Here is a 24,297-nt window from a genome sequence, read left to right as displayed (position 1 = left end):
TTCCTCGGCGGAGTATTTCATCCCCGGTAGAGCTCCTTTCTTTTTCCCCAGCTGAGTTGGTTGCGACGTGTCCTTGTTCCCAACAGAGTTTCGGCCTTCCCCAGCGGAGTTCGTGTTTCCTCAACAGGTAGATCGTCATCAGAAGATGTTTGATCTTCCCTAGTAAATCACTGTATCTTTGCTCCCCAGTAAGAGTTTCCTTCTGGTTCCTGAGAAGCTTTTTGATTCTTCCCCAGCAGGGTTGTCTCCCATTTTTATGGTGTTGACCTAAAATTCCCTACGAATTGGATGTTTTTTTCCTCAGCAGATCTCCTCTGTCTTTCCCCAGCCAGGGTTGAGCCCTTGGATGTTGATCTCTCTGTTCTCCAGCAGTTGTCTCCATATTTTGTGGATTGACCGAGGATTGTACCGGTGGTTCAATTTCTTTGTGACACCTTTGTATCCTATGTGATTGTTTTGTCAGCATAATCATCATATATACATATACATATACATTCATATGAATTCATAATTTGCATATCCTGCATCTTCATATTTGATTTTTTTGAGATTTTCATTCTCTGTTATGGCGGTACTTTATCCCCATACCAAATCTGGTGTCTGTCCTTTTTCAATTGTAGAGTGTCAACCCCTTAAGTAGAAAAGACTCTAACCTTTCTCTGTTTCCCCACTGAGTTTGTTTCCTCGTGGATGGTTGTTATTTCCGTTTCCTCTCCAGCAAATTTTCTGGATGGAATTACTCCCCTTGAGTTATGTCCTCATTGGGTTGAGTCTTGATTGACCGTTTTCTTTCTATCTCTTACCTAGATAGATATTTTGGTCCCCTAAGAGTCTATTACCCAGTAACTGGTAATATTCTTCTTAGTTTGTAGTTGTTACTTCTTGCCCAATACCCGACAAAAGTGCCCCTTTTTCTCCTCAGCAGTATCCCTAGTGGATCTATTCCTAGAAAAGTATATCCTTGATATGTTCATCTTAACCAGTGACAAATATCTTTTCTTCCCCCGTAGAGTCTATCCTTGATATGTTCACTTTAACCAGTGACGGATATTCTCACCTTGGTATTCTACCCAGTAAAAAGGTAGTTGTAATCCCTATTTTGTTCCTCAGAGAGTTAATCCTTGATATGTTCATCTTAATCGATGATGGGTTTTCTTCTCTTTGTTGGTCTTCTACCCAGTAACCGGTAGTCGTAAAGCCTACTTTTTCTCCTATACAGAGCCTATCCTTGATATGTTCACTTTAACCAGTGACGGATTTTCTCTCCTTTGCTATTCTACCCAGTAACTGATAGATGTAATCCCTATTTTTACTCCCCTTTTCAGAGTCTATCCTTGATATGTTCACTTTAACCGGTGACGGATTTTCTCTTTGATTGGTCTTCTACCCAGTAACTGGTAGTTGTAAATCCTACTTTGTCCCCTCGCAGAGTTAATCCTTGATATGTTCATCCTAACTGGTGACGGATTCTCTCTCCGACGATTTTCTATCCAGTTTTCGATAGATGTAATTCCCCTTTTGTTCAGTTGGTATATCCTTGATATGTTCATCCTAACCGATGGCGGGTATCCTCCCTAACATTCCAAGGCAAGTCTATCCTTGATATGTTCATCTTAATCGGTGACGGATTTTCTTCCCTGTCGAGTTTATCCTTGATATGTTCATCCTAACTGATGACGGATACTCTCACCCTTTGGTATTCTGCCTAGTAACTGGTAGTTGTAAATCCTATTTTATGCATCTTTTCCCAGCAAGGCTATTCTTACCCAGTAACCGGTAATGAATATTCCTTCCTGGCTTTTCCTCAGCGAGTCATCCTTGATATGTCCATGTTAACAGATGACGGATATTCTCTCTGCCAGATTTTTATTATCTCCTTACCCAGTAACAGGTACTAGATAATAGATTTCTACTCCTCCTGTGTTGAAGTTTTCTCCCTAGTTGAGTTGAGTGTGCATTTCTGTAGTGAAATCGTTGTTCCCCTGCACGAATCGAGTATTTCAGTTTTATCCTGACTTATTTGTATCCCCTGCATACGTTGTTTTTGTTTCCTCGGCTGAGTCTTTCCATTGTTATATGGAATTCCTGTGGTCCCCAGTAGTTTTAAGTCGTAGCCTGGCCTACGCATAACTCCTTCTTATCCCCCAGAGTCCCTGTCTCCCCAGTGAGTTTTCCTTATGGAATGCATTATGCTCCTATGGACTTTCGGTCTCTCTGATTTCTTTTCCTTTGTGGCAATATTTCCCCACAGAGCATTTGCTTTTGCATTCATATCACTTGCATCATGAGGTCTCTTAGGGACCAAAATTTGTTTCTCTATGTTGTTATTTAAGCCCATTCTACTTAGTCGAGCCGAAGATTTTAACCTTCACCTCCTCAGTTAGAATATCCTTAAATAGGGGCAGCTGTAAGACCCCAATTTTGACCCTAAGATCCCTCATGCAATTCCATCATAAACATAAGCATTGAGATCATACCTTGGTATCCTCCTTACCCCTCTCTCATTGGGTTTATTTTGGGAGAGATCACCAAGCACTTTGTGATTATATCATACTTGTATTATATCATTTTACTAACCAAAATACCAAAAATATGTTTTTGTATTTGCCTAACTCTTTTGTAGGTAGGGCATGATCTCATTGTTTCATCAAGATCACATCTAGGGTTTAAGACCCTCATGAACAAAGAGCACAACCAAGAATTGATCCAAGAACGGTTATTAACATCATATATGAGTCCCAATGTTCTCTACATGTTATATTTATCAAGTTTGCTTCAAGAGTTTGAGGGTGATTTGCCTTGGAAACCCTAGTTTGACTGGGTATCTTGAGTAACTTCTCCAACAAGCTACCTCACCAATTGATCAAACTTCTTAAGGGACACTTCAAAATTCATTATCTTATACATATATGATCTACCATGAGCCAATAAAGTCAAGAGAATTGAAAATTAGCAAGTTGGTTGATGGTGGTTGGCCAGATGAATTCATCTGATCAAAACTGGGTCTCCCTAGACCATATCTCCTACAATTTTCACCATATGAAAATGATTCCAAGAGAAAACTTACTCTAAATGACATTCCAAGAAACTTTAATGTTGAGACATAGAGCTAATTTTGCTTGGAAAATAATTTTCTATGTTGAAACATTATAGGCCATTTTGTCTAAACCCTAATTTGAAAGTCAACTTCCCAAGGCCATATAGGTCACTTTATAGGTCACTTTTGAAGGTCACTTTTGAAGCTACATTATAGGTCACTTTTGACCTATACCATTGATCAAGTGATTTTTCCAAACATCACAAATGCATAACTCTATAATTTCAAATCCAAATGAAGTGACATTGGTGACCATTTTGAAGGTGTTTGAGAGAGATACAACTTTTATGAAGACACGTTTCTCATTTGAAGCTCCCATAAAAAGTTAAGCAAGGTGGAATATTGAGACATATGGCTTGACACTTAGAAAAATTTTGATATGTCAAATTTTTCCAAACTTCCACCTCAAATTTCTCCAAGTTCCAAGATCCAAATTAAAAAGTGTTCAACATAAAACTTGTTCCTCTTGATCTCACCTTTCCAAAGAGATAAAACTCATTCATTTTGGACTTGAAATGCATAGGCTGCGCATGGCTTAAACAGACTGATATCATTTGGCATGGATCCAACTTCAAGTAACAATGCACAAGTGCCTTGGAATCCAATCAATCCTCAAAGCATCTTAACTTCAAATTTGGGCTTTCAGCTATCATTCCATGGGCCTATGCACGCCCATGCATCATTCCATCATCATTTTGCCAATTTTGGAAAGTGGAAAGAGTGTGCAAATATCACATGGATTTGGCTATATATACAGCTGCATTTGCTCAGAAATCACAGACACATTGGGCCAGCTTTGAATCTCCATTGAAAACCCTACACTCTCATAGGATAACCCTGATAAATTCATTTGAATTTGAGCCTGAATCTCCACTGTTTTGGAATTCAATTCTCCAGGAGTCCATTGCTTCTAAACCTTTCCATTCCTCTCCTGCAAGCAATTGAAGTGAAGCCAAGCACAATTCAGATCAAGATCCATCATGTTCAGACCTCCATTGAAGGTAATTTGGAGAAATTTTAAACTCTTCGATTCTCTTAAATTGTTGATCAATTCCATTGATTCTTTGGTTGTCTGAAGTCCTACCAATGTAGGCAAGAAGTTTGAGTTGCTTTGAGGCCAAATCAAAGCAACTCAAATCATGTACCTCATTTTTCAATTCCACATATCTCTTAATATAATTGGAATTGGAGGAATTGGAGGAATTGGAGGTCAGATTCGAACTCAGTGATGTTTTTTATTTAAGATCATGTCCTTGTTTTGTATTTTGGTGATGGTTTATCTTGACCAGTCCGATGGAGCTCACCGGAGAAGACAACCGGAGCTCTGGCTCCGGCGATGATGTGTCTTGTGTCTGAACCACTTGATCCAAGTCTCATGTTCTAATCTGGATCGTTCCTTGTGATTACTCCATTTGCCACGCGGTTGACTCAGGTGTATGTAGAACGCGTGTTTTGGATCATCAGATTTGTCACCTCAATTAATGAGGGAGATCTGATGGTCCACGTATTTTTGAATTTTCTGAATTTTATTTTTATTGCATTTTCTTCAATAATTCATTATATATTTAATATTGATCCAAAAAATATGGGACTTTCACCAAAAAATTTCAAATATTTTTCTCTTTCATATTTTGAATTAAAATTATTTTTGGATCATTATTAATATTTTTCATGAATTAATTGATTTTTCATTTGTTTTTAATTGTTTAAAAATATTTTTAAATGTCCAAAATTTATGAATTTTTTCTCCAAGGTCTTTTGACCTTGTTTGACCTATGATAAATCCCATGGCCATTTCTTTGGTGTTTTGATGAGATTTTAGGAATTGGACAAAACATATTTGTATTTAATGCATTATTTTATTATTTTTAATTGAATAAATGCCATTTTAATTGTGTTTACCATTTGTATTGACTAAATTGAGTTTGACTGTTTGTTGTTGGGCCTTGGTCAAGGTTGATTCGACTTTGTCAAGTTAATATCATTGGATTTAGAGGGTTGATGGAATGTACATTCCATCTCCTAAAATGAATGAATGATATTAATTTGGTAAAAGTCCTCCTTTGACCAATTTGTGATCTCATTCATCCCTTTCCCTCTTCATCTAATTCCCCTTCTTCATCCATTCATTTTCATTTTGCCAATGACATCTCAAAGTCCTAATGCTAGTTGATTGAAAGATTAACATGAGTATGGATGAGATTAGGCCACCTTTTGCATATTTTTTGTGTGTGGTATGTTTAATGAGCATAGTTTATAATACTATGTCTCCAACATGCATTAACACAAAAAGTCTATTGCCCGGTCTCAAATAGTTGTGACTTCTACATAAGTCCAATTACGATTGCTTAACATAGCGCTAAATTTGTGACATAAAAGGCATAAGCATTCTAGTTAGTTAGATTGTAAGTCTCCCCTCTTCCATGGTATTGTGTGGAAACATGGCCTTCTTTCCTTCCTTTGGAATATGTTTTGGTTCAAGGATCCATGCTTGTGGCAAGTGGGTTGAGTGTTCTCCAAAAAATGTCTTGAAATCAAAAGCAAAACAAAACTAACCTCTAACTTACTAACTATTAACTTTTAATTTCAAGTCTTTACTTTAATGCAATTTACTTTTAGCACTTTATATCATTTGCCATTGTACATATCATTCTAATTGTTTATGTTAATGTAATTTTCACTTTGTCAATTTAGACCATATTGTGTGATATTATTTTGTTTGTATATACTTTGCTTGTTTGTGTGGTCTTTGACCATTAATGTACATAATAATAACAAAAATCCTAAAAGACTTTTGAGTGGACTGTTGGTTTGATCTTCCCCAATTGAACTTAGAACTTAGGCAACATTCCTTTGCTAATTGACTTGGCCAATGCCAATTTGTTGAAGAACCAAGTGCTTGCAAATCTGAAATTCATCTGATACATCATTCAAGATCTCTCCAGTTCATCTGCAACATTGATCATTATTAAGTTGTTATGTTGAATCTGTGATTTGTGGAATTCATCTACTACATGGGCTATTTAGAAGAAGATCATGAAGTGGATAAGCTTGGATGAGGCCAACTTTGTTTGATGCCTTTGCTCTTCAAGATTGATATAATTGTGCATTTGGGTGTTGTTTGATTCTAAAAAGTCCAAGGGAATTCTGGGTTTCTATTGACATACTTTTCTATTGGATTGCTACCCATTTGGTCAGATCTTTTCAACTCTAAACTTTTAATTGTTGTGCATAGGGTAGTCTCTTAATCTTCTCCCCATTTCTTTAATTTCAAAATCTCTCCCTCCATTTTCAAAAATTTCTTTGTGTGAACTACTTTTTTGTTCTAAACTTTTACCACTTTTGCAAAAGATAGAAACTTTGGCCTTATGCCATTGCATTTTTAAACTTCTTTTTCTTAAAAATAAAACTTGTAAATAAACTTAACTATACTTGACTTAAACTTTCAAAAAGCCAAAAAGAACTAACTCATTCAAACCATTTTCAGGCCTTTATGCCTTCTAAACTTAAATTTTGTTAAAACCAACACACTCATTTTGAAATTTGTATCACGAACTACGACGTTTTGATCCCTCATTTTTATGTTGGTACGTAGGCACAAGACCGGAGGTCTTTTCAAAGACAAAAATATAATTAATGAATTCTTTTCTCATTCCCCCATTCTATTTGTTTGTAAACATCACATTGTACAAAATACATATGCACACAAAAAAGGCTCCCTAGGAATACCTAGGACACTTTGGGTGCTAACACATTTCCTCTGTGTAACCAACCCCCTTACCTGTGATCTCTGACTTTTATTAGTTTTTATTTGAAAACTTCTTACTATTTGGGATTTGTTCGTACTTTTCCCTTTTCCCTTAGAAACAATAAAAGCGCGGTGGCGAATCTTGTTAATTGATCTCTAGCTTGTCAATAACTTGATGATCACGAATTTCCCGCTACAATAATTTATAAAACCTGACAAAAGTCAGTAGGTCAAACCAAAACCTCTCTATGTGCATTTCGTGTCTGCTGGCACTGAGCCTGATACTTATGTACAGACACAGAAGCATACTAAGGATAAGAACTTTGTTTTGAAACCTAAGTATCACGCACAAATCTCTCATGATTAACCTTCTGCTAAAAGACCCAAAGTTGCAAGAAACTCTGGGAAAACTAACAAAAGAGGACCCCAAAAGTGGGTACCTAAGGATAAAGTAATTTTTGTTGTACGCATTCTTAAAAGCTCAGTTGAGACACCAATCATGGTACCTGGATAGTGGATGCTCGCGACATATGAAAGGCAAAAGGTCTATGTTCTATGATTTGGAACTTAAACCTGGAGCCTTCGTTGGTTTCGGAGGAAACCAGAAAGGGAAGATCATTTTCTACAGAACCATTGTTAACAGTGAACTTCCTTCTATTGCTAATGTTCTTTTAGTTGATGGTATGATGCATAACCTATTGTCTATTATCCAACTTATTGACAATGGTTATGATATCATCTTTAATCAAAAGTCTTGTAAGGTTGTTAGTCAAAAAGATGGCACAATCCTTTTTAACGGAAAGAGGAAAAATAACATTTAGAGAACTAGACTTTATGTTCTTGAAGATCAAAATGTAAAATGTCTAATGTTTGTTATTGAAGAGAAATAGGCTTGGCATAGACGTTTGAGCCATGTTAGCATGATAAGGATATCTCAGCTAAATAAGCTTGAATTAGTCAGAGGTCTATCCAAACTGAAGTTTACTTCAAATGCTCTTTGTGAAGCATGTCAAAAATGCAAGTTTTCTAAAACTTCTTTCAAAGCTAAAAGTGTTGTTTTTACCTCTTGATCATTAGAACTTATGCACATTGATTTGTTTGGACTAGTGAAAATGCTTTTATAAATGGAAAGATGTGTGGATTAGTCATAGTTGATGACTAGAGTCGTTGGACATGGGTAAAGTTCTTGAAACACAAGGATGAGTCACATTCTTAATTTTCTACCTTCTGCTCACTAGTGCAAACAGAAATGAATTGCAAAATAGTCAAAGTCAGAAGTGATCATGGTGGCGAATTTGAAAATAAACATTTTGAAATCTTTTTGATTCAAATGGTATTTCCCATGATTTTTCCTATCCTAGAACTCCACAGCAAAATGGAGTTGTAGAAAGGAAGAATAGAACATTGCAAGAAATGACCCACAGCATGATCCAAGAAACTGATATGGCCATAAATCATGATGAGAGACATAAGTGGACTAGATAGAATTTTCACATCCTAGATAACATGATATATGTATAAGGGCCCAATATTAAATTGGACACGGTGACACAGTCTATGCCTAGTGTTTAATATAGACATGAGGGGGGAATGGTGATTGTACACATACAAATTATCACATAAATGTTTTATTAAATCACATAACCTTTTTTTTTGAATTGGATAGAAGTGATATATTGGTAGGTATCACTCACTATTTATTATATTAAACATGTGATTTTATATAATTGTCAATATCAGGAGAATCTACAAGGTCACACAAATAAGGATTGATTAATGAGAGATAAAATGAATAAGTGAAGCTTATTCGATTACATGCTCTTGTGAAACACTAGAATTATTTTTAGAAACGTGGTACACCGCAAAGTACAATGTACTTAAGTAAATTACAGAACCTCGTAAGGTATAATATACTTATGTGAATTACAGAACACCATAAGGTACGATGCACTTAAGTTGAATATGGAACACCGTAAGGTATAATGTGGTTAAGTGGAATATGGAACATCGTATGTTACAATGCGCTTAATTAGAATACAAGACATTGTAAGGTACGATGCACTTAAGTAAGCTTGATTATCTTGTAGTCCACATAAGTGGTTCTATAAATAAAACCCTTATGATGAAATTTTCTCACTTGATGAAATTTAGTTTTTTTGAAACCATAGTCATAATCTCTCTCTCTCTCTCTCTCTCTCTCTCTTAAAGTATTCATTTGTAACAGCTAGCACAGATATTGAAGACACTTTATTTGTGTGGACTGAGTAGATGCGTTTTTGTTTAGTGCTTGTGGTTGTTCTTCTGATTTTGAATTAACAGTTAATCGTCAAAATAGGTAATCAATCTATCACTAATCATATTCATTTCCAAGGATTAGAAAAAGGAAAAAAGATTTCCACTATGTTTTATATCGTGATTACCCATCACAGGCAACCACCAATAAATACTTATTATACTACTCTAATATACTCATTCTTGAATAGAAACCCAAACATTTTTCCACACCTCAACCTCCCCCTTCTTGCCTTTTACATACACCATCTACCCCTTCCTGCATCGCTTTACCCACCATTGATATCACACCTTGGTATTCTGTAGCCTTAAAAAATCTTTCAGACTAACAAAATCTCCTGCATACCTTTAAGATTATCATTGTGCATTATTTTACGGTAAATCAATTAATTTTACGTCCTTCAGCTCAGCTACAACTTCTTCCCCTTTATTGTTGTATTACTTTACAATTCCTTGTCTACTAATCACCTTATTTTAAGTTTAAAATCATCATTTATTATTGAACCAAAATCTTATTCATATGATATTCTTGATTCTAAGTGACAACAAGTTGTCGAAAGTAAGCTTAAATCTCTTATTGATAACAACATTAGGGATTCACTAAAAAAAATAAATTGTTATTTGCAACGTGATTTTCACGCCACAAAGGTGAAAATCACGTCACAAACCTAAATTAGCGTCATAGTTATTCACGAGGCAGAAGCACTTGTGACAACGTTTTTGCCACGTGAAAATCACGTCACTAATTTGTGACATGATATTCACGTTGCTACATATAAAATTAATTGCGTCACGTTTCCACGTGAAAAACACGTCACTAATTTGTGACATGAAATTCACGTCGCTAATATATAGTCTGCACGATTATAATGGACCAGGCTGCCACATGAAAATAACGTCACAAATTAGTGACATGTTTTTCACGCCACTAATATATATATATATATATATATATATATATATATATATATATATATATATATATATATATATATATATATATATATATATATATATATATATATATATATATTTATATATATATATATATATATATATATATATATATATATATATATATATATATATATATATATTGTGTTTTTAATATATACAATTTTATGTTTTTATATATCAATAATGTTATAAAATAATTATATATTAAATAATTATAAATTCTGTTTGTGATATATACTATATTTTTATATTATGTTGTTAATTATAAAAAAATTATAAAAATAATCTTCTGTTTTTAAAATTGTATGTTTTTATATATTCTATTTTTAAATAAATAAATTATATATATTATTCTTTTAACTATACAAATAATAAAACAAAATAATATATATTATTTAACTATATAAATAAAAATTAATTTTTGGATTTTAACTATTCAAATGATAAAAAGATAATATATATTTTGCTTTTAACTATATAAATAATATATGTATGTTTTCAGATTTTAAATATATATGAAAGTTAATATAATGAAATAGTATATATTGTTTATTCTGATTTTAAATATATATAAAATAAATATTTTTTTATTTTTAAAATAAAAACTTATTAAACCTATTTAGATGTTTTATTTTACTAAAATACATTGATATATGAACAATGTACACACAAAAAAACAGCCCACAAATAAATATATATCTATATATGAAAATAATAAATAATACATACCTTTTAGTCAAGAAATGAAATAAAAATGAAGAAGCTTTAATCAATTAATAGAGTTTGTGTCTTCATCAACTTTTTGAGTGTTTGTCAACAAATAAATAAAAAATCAAATAATAAAAAAACATAAATGTAGAGTTTAACCTTAACAAAATTAAAAAAAATAATACATTTGAGTGAAATCCATATAAGATTAAGCTTTGTAAAAAATGGTGAAGTGGAGGAAAATGAGAATGAAGACATTGATTTTTGGTGGAGGAAAAATGGTGGAGCAGAGAAATAAGTAGGAGGAAGAAGAAAATGAGGAGGAAAAAGAGTGTAAGGAAGGAATAAGATGATTGGGAAAATGGGGAGAAGAAATGGCATTAGAAACATAATGTGTGGGGAAGCGTTAAAGCCTAATAAATAGAATATATTGCGTCATGAAATTCACATCACTAATTTTTTAACCATTGGGGGTTGTGATGTGAATTTCATGTGACTATTAGTAACGTGGAAACTATGACACTATCTTATAAATGTCAGTCAAATACATTCCACTGGTCAAATTTTCTCACTCAATTTTTTAATTTTTTTTTGAAAATTGAATAGCAACATGATATTCACGTCACAACGAATTTTTTGAAAATTTCAAAATTCCCCATGTGAAATGTTGGCGTTTATTATTTTATTATTTTAAATAGTTAGTGGTGTGCTTTTCACGTCGCAATGCTATTTTTTAGCCACATGAATTTCACGTTACTAAATCACGTCGCTGAAGAGCATTTTTCTTGTAGTGATTTAACTGCTCTTCTTCCAAATAAAAAACTAATTGTCTTGAATATTTATGATAAAAAACTTGGTTTACAAATTAAATATATCTATTTATGGACTTAAGCAAGCTAGTAGATAGTGAAATCACAATAACCTCTACGCTTATTGAACTTGGTTACCGTCAATAAAAATATGATTTCACTCTTTACTAAAAATAGTTCCATTAGTTTTACTTCTATCCGTGTATACAATGATGATTTACTAGGTGCAGGATGAAATTCTAGTACACAGATAACAGATGTCGTATACGGTATTATGACACCAGGATCAGGATATTGTCACAACACAAATAATTTCAGTGTTTAAGTAAATAGCAGAAAGTAAATAACACAGGTCAATTGTTAACCCAGTTTGGTATAGTGTCACATACTTTTGGGGGCATCCAAGCTAGGAAAGAAATCCACTATAACAGTATTAATTGGAAGTTCTAAGCAACCACTGATTTTACAAACTTTTTACCTAATCACTACCTATGGAATTTCTATCTAAGACTCTCCTAGATTTGAGACCCTTCTCAATTCCATTCAATCACACAATAATGATAACAACTTCTAACTATAAACAGAAGACACACTTCCGATCAAACATAATCCACTCTTGCTTAAAAGCTCATGATTGATCCACAATTACAACTCAACTAACAGACCAACTCAAGCATCAAGCTGACATAAGAGTGGCTCACAAACAACAACAAGAAAACTAAATCCTACAGAGACTATCAAATACGCAACTTAGTTATCTTCTTAGGTTTAGAATTGTCCTTTAAATAGCCCTAGAATAGCATGGGCTTTGGGCTAAATAATCAGCAGATCCAATCAAAACAAATCAGACTACTGCACAATCATCTATAGAATCAAATCAAATCAAATCTAATGTTTCCTTAAATGTTTTGACATCCTTTCTTAGGAAACAAGGCACAACTGGAATAGATTTTTGAGCTTCTAAATAAGCACTTTGAACCACAAAATACGTGAATCAAATCATCAAAGAATCTTCACTAAAATCTCACGCTAAAAAATAAATCTCCCAAGAATATAAAACCACAGCACGCCACATTGTCCTACAGGCATATCAAGACATCCTGTCCAATATCTTACTATTTCACTTGTTTTAACAAAATGTTGCCAATCACAAAACAAACAACCTAACAATCTTCCCTTTTTTCAAATTTTGGCTAAAACAACCTTTACAAAACATATCTTGTAAAAACCAAAAAACTCAAGAGAACATCTTCAAATCAAATGCACAATAAACAAACTTGTAACTTCTTCGATATACATCAGAGGCATACGCAACATAATAAGATAAAACCGGTCTCATAGAGAATGTCACATCAGATAGAAATAAACTCTCACAACACAAACTTTAGGTAGAGAAAAATAAATTCTCCCAGTGAGGATATCAAGACATTTTGGTCTGACTTCACAGCAACCAAACATCACACATGAACTATCACTAAGTAAGCATTTCATCATTAAGTTAGAAGAGAAAACACATAAGCCCCCCCTAAATAGCGGAACAGAGACAAGATCTACTCCTCCTCCATTAGTACTCCTCCTCAAGGGGGAAAAGGTAAAAGAGAGAAAAATACCAAATAACCACAATAAAATACTAAATAACCACACCACTACTCCCCCTTTTTAGCCAAACAATTGACAAAAATAGGAAAAACATTCATTAGGAGCAGAAAAAATATCAGATGTAGCAAAACATATTACAGACTAAAAAGGCACACATGGTGCACAAATTTTCCAGGGCATATCCCACAAATGAAGTAGCAACATAAAGAAAAATGACAAAGAGAACAAATCACATCAATCATCATTACTGTTGTCTGTCTCTTCAACATCATCACCACTTGCATAAACATCTTCTTTAACCTCATTATACTCCTCTTTATCACCATCCAGGTTTCCTTAAGCATCTTCTTCAGACAAAGCATTTATCAGGATCTCAAGCCTGCTCTTTTGTTTAGTACAAGCTTTGATGGTTTCATCCAAGGCTTTGCACGTGTCTTTTAATTCAGCAATGATTCTTGTCCTAAAAGTATAGCTGGTGGATTTATTGCCAAATGTCAGACAATATCTGAGACATGTGTCCCTACAAACAACCTATAATATAATGATAAAGGAAATTCCCTCTTACTTGCTGCATCAGAACTGATCAAGATCCCAGGGCGTCGACTCAGAATTATTCCACAAATTAGAGGGGAAAAGCAATAAGCATTTTCACAGCAAAAGTACTAGCATGCTTTAGGGTTTTCTCAAAGACATAAGACCCAAAATCAAACTTGATTTTGGTTTCAACAATGTAAATGAATTTACCCAAACCTGTAGCTATGGTTGAGGTATGATTTGTAGGAACCTAATTGGCATCTCCTATCTTATGAAGCACAACATCACACTCAACTTGCTAGCTGATAGCTTGCCCTTTCTTGGCCACTGTGACACTTGTTTGGCAGTGATTTCTTTGTAAACGATATTATCATATACCTCCATTTCAACTTGTTCCTCTTCAATTATGCCCATTAACCTGTTAATGATTTCTGGAGAAAATTCCACACACTTTCCTCTCACATACACATTTTTGAACTCCTTACTCCTCTTGTTATCACAAACCTTAGAAATATTCCCAATGAAATCTTTTACAAGTATCTCATAACACTTGCCAAAACCAGCCACACTTTTCATCAACCCATCATTCTCAATAAGACTTACTACCTCCTTAAATTCAAGGTAATCATTCCTAAGTTCTCTTTCCAAAGCCAACCTCCTTTGGTACACAAACTTTCATTCTTCAACATTCTTAACAGAGTGAAAAGAGATGTTGTCAATGGGAACTTCAGGCACATTAGCAGGGACCTTTTTCCCAACAACTTTCTTTAGAGGCATGACGTCTTGAACATTTTGTTCGACATCATACTCAGAGTCACTAGAACTAGAGGGGACTTCCTTCCTCTTTATAGATATTTTCTTGGTGGCAGAAGTTACAACCTTGCTCCACCCTTTAGCAGGACCAACACTTTGACTTGTTTTGGTAGCCTTGGGAGGCTTTCTTGTAGACTCAACAACTTTCCCTTTTCTATTCTTTAACCTCTTAGCTATCCCGGGAGCCAATCTCTTACCAATGGGCTCATTATCAGAGTCAGATCATCTATATTTACCATGTTTGTAGATGGTCCTTCTTCACACTATAATTTACATCTTTGTCAGACATATCAACAAACATAATATCAAAATCATCTTTCTCATCAGAGTTTTTAGGTGACTTAATTGAAAAAGACTCACTATCAGATTTTCCATCATATTTTTCAAGAGAGGTTTCAATAGGATGATCAGCTTGGCCCAAGGATGTAGTGACATCCGACATAACATCAGACTTAGGTTCAACATTCAATATTTTGGAGATTAACACATGAATATTCTTATCAACACTATCTTTATCAACAATATTCATACTAGATTGACCTAGGGACTTATCATATCTAGGGTTATCTAGACTTACAGTACTAGAGTTAGATTTTTCAGATGATTCAACACTATCCACTACTATTGGAACAATAGAACCTTTAGCAGATGCAACAACATCAGGTTCGACATCAGTGGTTTTAATGGGATCAATATATAAGCTAGTCATAGAGTGAGGTTTTTTGACAGCAATCGAGGGCTCAATATTCCTAATCTCACTAGAAGGAATTTGAACCGACCCATAGGGGTTAGAAGATTTACTCACAGATGAAGGCTTAGCCTTTTTCATAGTAGGTGTTATAGGCCTCCTTTTAGTAGGAACATGCCCTGGAACAATGGAGAGAGGAACAACATCAGTTACAACATCTGAATGATCCACATTAGCACAAGCAATCCTAGGGGCCGATTGATCTTTGGTGCTTTTTCTTGGTGTTGAGCTAGAAGGTTTAGACATCTTTATGACAGATTTTGAGTTGAGATTGTTTGTAGAGAGATGAAAGTAAACAAGAACAATGATGAACAATTTCCTGAAGGTAGAGAGAATGGAATCGATGGAGTAGGTAATAGAGAGATGATGGCATGTTGGAAGAAAAATAAGGAAATTTTTAATGATTTCCCTGGAGTTTTGTGCACCACTAAATGAAGGTAAGAGAAAATATTGTTTGTACGCCTCCACATCAGTAATTGCTATAAATCTTCAAATATGTAAATTCCCAATTTTCCCATTAACTTCTCAAACTGATTGTCATCCAAAGCTTTAGTAAATATATCTATCAGTTGTTTCTCAGTGGCCACATGCTCAAGAGTAACAATTTTGTCCTCAACCAGATCTCTAATAAAATGATGAAAAATATCAATATGATTTGTCCTGCTATGTTGAATGGGATTCTTAGATATATTGATTGCAGTCATATTGTCACAATATAATGTCATGAGATCCTGCTTGACATTATATTCCTTTAGCATTTGTTTCATCCAAATCAATTGAGAGCACCTGCTTCCTGTTGCAACATACTCAGCCTCAACAGTACACAATGACACACATTTTTGCTTCTTGCTCAACCACAAGATAAGATTGTTTCCTAAGAAGAAGCTCCTCCATAAGTACTTTTTCTATCATCAGAATTACCTGCCCACTCTACATCACAATACCCTAAAAGAATGGAATTAGAATTATGAGAATACAACATGCCATAATCATTATTACCAATGATGTATTTCGAGATCCTCTTCACTTGAGTAATGTGATTCATTTTAGGCCCATCCTGATATCTAGCACATACTTCTACAACAAAAGTGATGTCTAGTATGCTAGTTGTAAGACATAAAAGACTACCAATCATACTCCTGTACAAACTTTGATCCACATCAATACCTTTTTCATCCTTAGTTAATTTCAAGTGAGTTGTTCTAGGTGTCCTTTTGTGACTAGCACTTTTTAGGCCAAACTTATTCACTATATTCTTAGCATACTTGCTTTGAGAAATGAAGATAGTATTGTCCCTTTATTTAACTTGAAGACCAAGAAAATAGGTTAATTCATCAACAAGACTCATCTCAAATTCAGATTGCATCTGCTTGACAAAATCTTGGACCATATGATTCGACATCCCTCCAAACACAATGTCAACAACATATATTTGAGCCATCGTGAGTTTACCATGCTCTCCTTTAACAAACAAGGTCTTGTCTGCCCCCCCCCCCCCCCCATTTCCTATAACCATTGTTGACAAGAAACTCAGTCAACCTTTCATACAAAGCTCTAGGTGCTTGCTTCAATCCATAGAGAGTTTTCCTTAGTTTGTAAACATGATCTATAAAACTAGGATCTACGAACCCTTTGGGTTGTTTAACATACACGTCTTTATTCAAATACCCATTCAAGAAGGCACTTTTCACATCCATCTGAAATAGCTAGAATTTTAGCACACATATAACTCCTAAGAGCAATCTTATGGATTCAAGACGAGCAACAGGTGCAAAAGTCTCATCAAAATCAACCCCTTCAATTTGAATGTATCCTTGAGCAACAAGCCTAGCTATGTTTCTAGTCACAATTCAGTTTTCATCAGATTTGTTCTTGTAGATCCATTTTGTGCAAATAAAATTCATCCATTCAGACATAGGAACTAGGTCCCACACTTCATTCCTTATGAACGGTCCTAGTTCTTCTTGCATAGCATTAATCCAGAATTCATCAATCAAGGCTAATCCCTTCATTAAGATTTCCAATAATAAGTTCAATTGGATGATATTTCTAAATTCTTATAGAGGGACCTTTGTTGTCTTGAAGGTTATTTGATTCAGTCCTCGTTGGCTCAATGTTGGACTCAATGTCTTCCATATTTTCTAAAGCATCAATCTGCTGAGATGTTGTTCTAACATCTTCATCGGCATTAGTCCCTTTCCCAATAATTGAACCATCAACCACAATATTAATGGATTCCATCATGACCTTGGTTTTGGAGGTAAATACCCTATAAGCTCTGTTATTTGTAGAGTAACCCAGAAATATTCCTTCATCACTTTTGGGATCCATCTTTCTCCTCTATTCCTGATCAGTAAGGATGTAACATTTACTCCCAAAAACATGAAAGTATTTAACAGTAAGTTTCCTTCCTTTCCATATTTCATAGAGAGTTGAGGATGTACCAGTTCTCAGAGTAACACGGTTGTGAATATAACAAGCAGTGTTCATGGCTTCATCCCAAAAATGATAAGGAACATTTTTAGCATGTAACATGACTCTAGCTGTTTCTTGTAAAGTTATATTCTTGCGTTCTACAACTCCATTTTGATGAGGAGTGATGGGAGATGAGAATTCATGACCAATACCTTCAGAAGAACAAAATTCAGAAAAAATTTCATTTTCAAACTACTTGCCATGGTTATTTCTGATTCTGACAATCACATTTTCCTTCTCTCTTTGAAGGCATTGACAAAGGTCTTTAAATACCTCAAAAGTGTACGATTTTCTTTTTATAAAGTTCATCCAAGTAAACCTTGAAAAATCATCAACAACCACATAGACATACCTCTTTCCACCAAGACTTTCAACTTGCATAGACCCCATTAATTCCATAAGAAGAAGTTCTAAAACTTTGGAAGTAGTCTAATGTTGCAACTTCGGGTGTGACATCTTAGTTTGATTCCCAATTTGACACTCACCACAGACTTTACCCTCCTCAATTTTGAGTTTTGGTAGACCTCTAATAGTTTCTTTAGACATAATCTTCTTCATACCTTTGAGATTCAGATGTCCAAGCTTTTGGTGCCACATCTTGACTTCATCTTCCTTGGACATTAAGCATGTGGAAGAACAAGTAGTTTCTTATGGTATCCATAAATATAAATTATCTTTAGACCTAACTCCTCTCATCATAACATCATTCTTCTCATTTGTAACTAAACATTCAAACTTGGTAAAATTGACATTTAAACCTTGATCACATAACTCACTAATACTGATCATATTAACAGTCAATCCTTTTACAAGAAGAACATCATTAAGTCTATGAAGTCTAGTACACACTAACTTTACTATCCCTTTAATTTCACCTTTACCTCCATTACCAAAAGTAACAAAATTGGTGGAATAAGATTGAATGTCCACTAAATACTTCTTGACCCCTGTCATATGTCTAGAACATCCACTATCAAAGTACTCGCCTTCTCTAGATGAATCTTTAAAATAAGTATGGACTATAAGACAAGTATCAACAGCCTTAGGTTTCCACTCCTTTCTAGTTTTAATCATCACCTGATTAGCCATAGGATATGCTGGATGTTTTGGATAACCATACAGTCTGTAACAAAAAGGCTTCATATGTCCATACTTACCACATTAATGACATTTATAAGGAAAAAATTTGACTTCAGTTTGACTTTCCTGATGTCTGGAAGGATGTTATAACATTTGTTCGGACATCATGGGCTCATACTTCCTTTCTAGAGGAATAAATTTTCCTTTCAGAGATTGGTAATCAAAACCTATACCTTTTAAGTTTCCAACCCCTTTTTCAACTTGAAGAATTTCATCTAACATATCAGACCCATTTTTCAGCATTCTTATTGACTTGGTCATGTTTTCAGGTTTAGAATTCAATAGGGTTACCTCATTTTCAAGATCAGTGACAATAGATAAAAGTTTTTCTTTTTCAGCCTGTAGTTGAGTTATGATTCTCTTCTGCTCTTCTCCTGTCTTACACACCTATTCACTTCTGACAAATCTCTTTGTAGGAAACAACCAATTCTTCATAAGTGATATCCTCATCACATGAGTCTTCATTAGGTTCATATCTACCGGTGAAGGGTGTAACATGCTTAGCAGTTTCATCATCAGTTTCACCTCTAGAATCATCATCAATCCAAGAAACAGACAAGCCCTTCTTTTTTTTCTTGAGATACGTGCGACATTCTGATCTAATGTGACCAAAACCCTCACATCCATGACATTTAATACCTTTCCTTGATTGGGGTTTATCCTCTGCTCTTGCTTTACTCTAAAAATTATTGTTCTTACTAATTTCGAATTACATGTTCTTGACATTAGGTCTTGGCTTCCTATCCATTGTCTTCAACACCTTATTGAATTCCCTCCCAAGAAGCACAATAGCATTAGAAATTCCTTCATCAGTCTCCATGTCATATTGAGCTTCTTGATCATTAGTGTCGGAGATAAAAGATATGATTTTGTTCTTTTTTCAGACATATCACTGATAGCCAACTAAAAAGTTTGAAGTGACCCAATAAGCTCCTCCACTTTCATGTTGCAGATGTCTTGTTCTTCTTCAATGGTTGTGATCTTCATGTCAAACTTCTTAGGAAAATACCTGAGGATTTTTCTAACGAGCTTCTCTTCTGACATCTTCTCTCCCAAGGCACTAGATGAATTGGCAATATCAAGAATATTCATGTGAAAATCATGAATACACTCGTCATTTTTCATCCTGAGATTCTCAAATTTGGTGGTGAGAAGTTGAAGTCTTGACATTTTTAATTTTGATGTGCCTTCATGAGTGGTTCTGAGGATTTCACATGCATCTTTGGCCACAGTACAAGTATTTATTAACCTGAATATATTTTTGTCAACTCCATTGAACAAGGCATTCAAAGCTTTGGAGTTACCAAGAGCAAGTTCATCTTTTTCCTTCAACCAATCCTTTTTAGAATTCAAATTAGTTGTGTCCTTCCCATCTTTGTCCTACACCACATGATATTCCCAACCTTTGATAACTTCTTTTCAAGTTCTCCCATCCATAGATTTTAGAAAAGCCACTATACGCGCTTTCTAGTAATCATAGTTGGTGCAATCCATAGTAGGTGGTCTGTTGACAAATCCTCTTTCCTTGTCCATAGTACAAGAAAATATCTCGCTGGAGTTCACCCAACACATAGCAATGTGCCTTCTTTAATGCCAATTGAAATTCTGATACGCAGATAACATATATCGTATACGATGTCACGACACCAGGATCAGGACATTGTCACAACACAAACAATTTCAGTGTTAAAAGTAAATAGAAGGAAGTAAATAACACAAGTCAATTGTTAACACAGTTAGGTGCAACGTCACCTACATCTGGGGCATCCAAGACATGAAGGAAATCCACTATAATAGTATTAGTTTGAAGTTCTAAACAACCTCTGATTTTACAAACTTCTCACCTAATCACTACCCGTAGAATTTCTATCTAAGACTCTTCTAGATATGAGACCCCTCTCACTTCCCCTCAACCACACAGCAGTGATAACAACTTCTAACAATAACAGAAGACACACTTCCAATGAAATAGAATCCACTCTTGCTTAAAAGTTCATGAGTGATTCACAATTACAACTCAAATAAGAGTCCACCTCAAGCATCAAGCTGATACAAGAGTGACTCACAAACAACAAAGAACAAACTAAACCCTAACAGAGACTATCACATACACAACTTACACTACGCCAAAAATGACTTTTAACAGCGCATCTTAGACAACGCTTTTAAAAGAAAGCGCTGTCTAAGGTTAAAATTAAAATAAAACACGGAAAATGTTCCAAAAAAATAATGAAAGCGCTGTCTAAGGGGGGGTCTTAGACAGCGCTTTCTAAAAGCGCTGTCTAAGACCCCCCCTTAGACAGCGCTTTTAGAAAGCGCTTTTAAATATAGACCTTAGTCAGCGCTTTTGATAAAGCGCTGTCTAAAGTCTTTAAATTAAAAAAAAAATTAAAACCAAAAGCGCTGTCTAAGGGGGGTTTAAAAAGCGCTTTTGGAAAGCGCTGTCTAAGGCATACCTTAGAAAGCGCTTTCCACAAAAGCGCTGTCTAAGGTCTAATTAAAATAAAATTTCAGACTCCATTTCAATTTTCGTAAACCCTGTTGCGCGCACTTCCTCCCTCGCTCAAAACCCTAGCCTCTTCTCTTCTTCCCCGTCAACAATCCACACAAAACAACAGAGCACAGAAAATGGTACCTTAATTTTTTTTATTCTCCCTCTCATTCATTTCCGTCTCTCATTATTTTGATTCGTTTAATTTGTTTTGCAGACAGGAGAAACAGTGAATCCAAAAGCATACCCTCTGGCTGATGCACAGCTTACAATAACAATAATGGGTTATTGGAAGATTTCTCCCGAAATCGTTACTTAAAGCCCATGCCCATTCTAAAAGCCCATTATATTCCACAAATCCTTTTATTTCTCTCTGTAACTCTTCTCAACATCCTTTGCAGCCACAAACCCTAAATCAGCCTGCGCTTCTCTGCTCCTTACTGCCGCCGCAGCCGCTCGCAGTCACCGACAAGAAGTTGCAACCATGGGGCGAGTTCGTACCAAAACCGTGAAGAAATCCTCCCGTCAAGTCATCGAGAGGTACTACTCTCGAATGACTCTGGATTTCCACACCAACAAGAAGATTCTAGAGGAGGTTGCTCTGATTCCAACAAAGAGGCTTCGAAACAAGATTGCAGGATTCTCCACTCACCTTATGAAGCGTATCCAGAAAGGACCGGTTCGCGGAATCTCCCTGAAGCTGCAGGAGGAGGAACGTGAACGTCGTATGGACTTTGTTCCTGAAGTCTCTGCCATTAGGACTGACCAGATCAAAGTCGATAAGGAAACTCTTGAAATGCTTGCCGCTCTCGGTATGTCTGAGATTCCCGGCGTCGTCCAGGTTGATCCGGTTGCAGTTCAGCCGATCCCCTTTGGTCGCGGTGGTGGCGGCGCTGGTGCTCCTGGAAGGAGGTTTTAAGTTTAAGCTTTTTTCTAATTTTTGTTATGTCAAGACTATTAGATTTGTTTTACTTTTGAAAAATGTTTTTGTTATGGTTGAACTGGTTTAAGTTATTGTAATGGAATTTTAATATATATATTTTTTGCATTCTGAATTGTATGGAATTGTATGAATGATGCTAGTTTTATGACTTTGAATTAATAATCTGTGAGTTGATTTGGTTTATTGGTTTATGGTGGGTTTTATTAGGGTTCATGAATGGTGGTTTTTTCCATCATAAAGCTCACATCACATTGGTTTTGTAATTGGTTTCATAATTTTGGATTAGTTTTAGTAAGTATTGTATATCCTTTCTTCCTTCTTTGGATAAGCAGATTATAAGTGCTTTTTTGGATAAGCAGCTTAGTGCTTATCAAATTAAGAGGCAGTGGATGAACTCAAATAAGCTAGCAATTAACAAAATAATGTTGAATTGTTTTTATATATGTTTAGTTGTCCTGGTAATATATCTAGCAAAATAGTTTTACTTGTGTTGGGAGATGAGTTCAGATAAGCTAATCTAAATATGCCTCAAGTGGCTCATCAAATGAGAAAACAACTTGCTTCTTCTCTCTCAATCTCATAATTAAAGTTTGTATTAATTTTTTATTATGTTTGGTGTTGTTACAGGGGAATTGAAGAAAATGCTAACCGGTCCAACCGGTTTACACCACCAAGACCAGAAGATATTTTATAAAAACAAAGAGAGAGTTTCAAAGGAGTTTCTTGACGTTGTAGGAGTCAAAGATAAATCAAAGTTAGTGTTAATGGAAGATCCTATTAGTAAAGAGAAAAGGTACTTAGAAATGAGAAAGAATGTGACTATGGAAAAAGCTTCAAAATCTATTTCAGAAATTAGTTTGGATGTAGATAGGCTTGCAGGACAGGTAGCTACATTTAATTTAATTTAATTTTATAATATGGTTGGTGATTGTAATTGGTATTAATGGTTGAATAATTCGGTTATGATATGAAATTTTTCTTAATTAGGTGTCTGCTCTTGAAACAATAATTAATAAAGGTGGGAAAGTTGTAGAGGCTGATTTGCTTAAATTGATTGAGAAGTTGATGAATCAATTGCTTAGATTGGATGGTGTAATTGCTGATGGAGATGTTAAGTTGCAGAGGAAAATACAGGTAAATGTTCTATTGTGACAAAAATATTGCTTTTATTTTTTCATAGCTTAAATTTGTTATGATTCTTGATAGAAACTACAAAAACTATAGAATGAATATAAATAATGTGAGAAACTTTAATAAATTTTGTAAGGAACAAAATGAAAGTTTAGTATATAATGAGGTTTATCTAGGCTAAAAGTATAACTAAATCTTGTTTAATGTAATCAATTTGTAACTAACTCTCAATTTGTAACTAATTTGTAACTAATAACTAAGTCTCTTCTAGTGTAACAATTTTGTAATTTGTTAATATTTTTTGAAGGTAAAAAGAGTTCAAAAGTATGTTGAAACTTTGGATACTTTGAGGAATTCAAGTGTGCATTTTATACAAAGGATCAAGTGGACGAAATCAAAGAGGAGTGGTGTCAATTCATGATAGAGCTCAATGTTTGTTCATAAATTTGTGTAATTAATGTGTACATTTGTAGTATATGTAATGACTTGTAAATGTGTACATAAATTTGTATATATTTTGATACATTTAAGGCAAAATTGGTTTGAATTGGTATATATATATATATATTTGTTAGCCAAAAATTGGTAGAAAAAAGGCCAAAATGACATATATAAAATGTGATAATTGTATGTCAAAATCTGGTTGAAAATAGGTAGAAATTCTGCTTTATAAACCTGGAAAAAATGTGGTTTAAAACAAAAGCTTCAAAAATTTTCGTATACCTTAGACAGCGCTTTTGTAAAAAGCGCTGTCTAAGGGGGGGATTAGAAAGCGCTTTAGGCAAAAGCGCTGTCTAAGGGGGGGCTTAGAC

General features: G+C 34.6%; 3 protein-coding genes across 3 annotated transcripts; 2 read left to right on the top strand and 1 right to left on the bottom strand.

Annotated features, from left to right (window-relative positions):
• Nucleotides 1-14,419: 14,419 nt before the first annotated feature.
• LOC127135075 (uncharacterized) lies at nucleotides 14,420-15,551 on the bottom strand. Its single transcript, XM_051061893.1, has 2 exons — nucleotides 14,832-15,551; nucleotides 14,420-14,749 (listed from the first exon to the last, which is right to left on the bottom strand). The coding sequence occupies exons 1-2, from the start codon at nucleotides 15,549-15,551 to the stop codon at nucleotides 14,420-14,422; spliced, it is 1,050 nt and encodes a 349-aa protein (XP_050917850.1).
• Nucleotides 15,552-21,419: 5,868 nt separating this feature from the next.
• LOC127138300 (40S ribosomal protein S17) lies at nucleotides 21,420-22,466 on the top strand. The gene is made up of 2 exons (XM_051064715.1): nucleotides 21,420-21,551; nucleotides 21,629-22,466. The coding sequence occupies exon 2, from the start codon at nucleotides 21,896-21,898 to the stop codon at nucleotides 22,328-22,330; it is 435 nt and encodes a 144-aa protein (XP_050920672.1). The 5' UTR covers nucleotides 21,420-21,551; nucleotides 21,629-21,895; the 3' UTR covers nucleotides 22,331-22,466.
• Nucleotides 22,467-22,947: 481 nt separating this feature from the next.
• On the top strand, nucleotides 22,948-24,042 carry LOC127138298 (BAG family molecular chaperone regulator 1). Its single transcript, XM_051064714.1, has 3 exons — nucleotides 22,948-23,238; nucleotides 23,342-23,488; nucleotides 23,793-24,042. The coding sequence occupies exons 1-3, from the start codon at nucleotides 22,963-22,965 to the stop codon at nucleotides 23,904-23,906; spliced, it is 537 nt and encodes a 178-aa protein (XP_050920671.1). The 5' UTR covers nucleotides 22,948-22,962; the 3' UTR covers nucleotides 23,907-24,042.
• The last annotated feature ends 255 nt before the right edge of the window (nucleotides 24,043-24,297 follow it).

The sequence above is a fragment of the Lathyrus oleraceus genome, chromosome 4 (assembly GCF_024323335.1).
Source record: "Lathyrus oleraceus cultivar Zhongwan6 chromosome 4, CAAS_Psat_ZW6_1.0, whole genome shotgun sequence".
In the NCBI taxonomy this organism is placed as follows: Eukaryota; Viridiplantae; Streptophyta; class Magnoliopsida; order Fabales; family Fabaceae; genus Lathyrus; species Lathyrus oleraceus.
The sequence above is the reverse complement of the archived record's forward strand: the minus strand, read 5'-3'. Positions and strand labels throughout refer to the sequence as shown.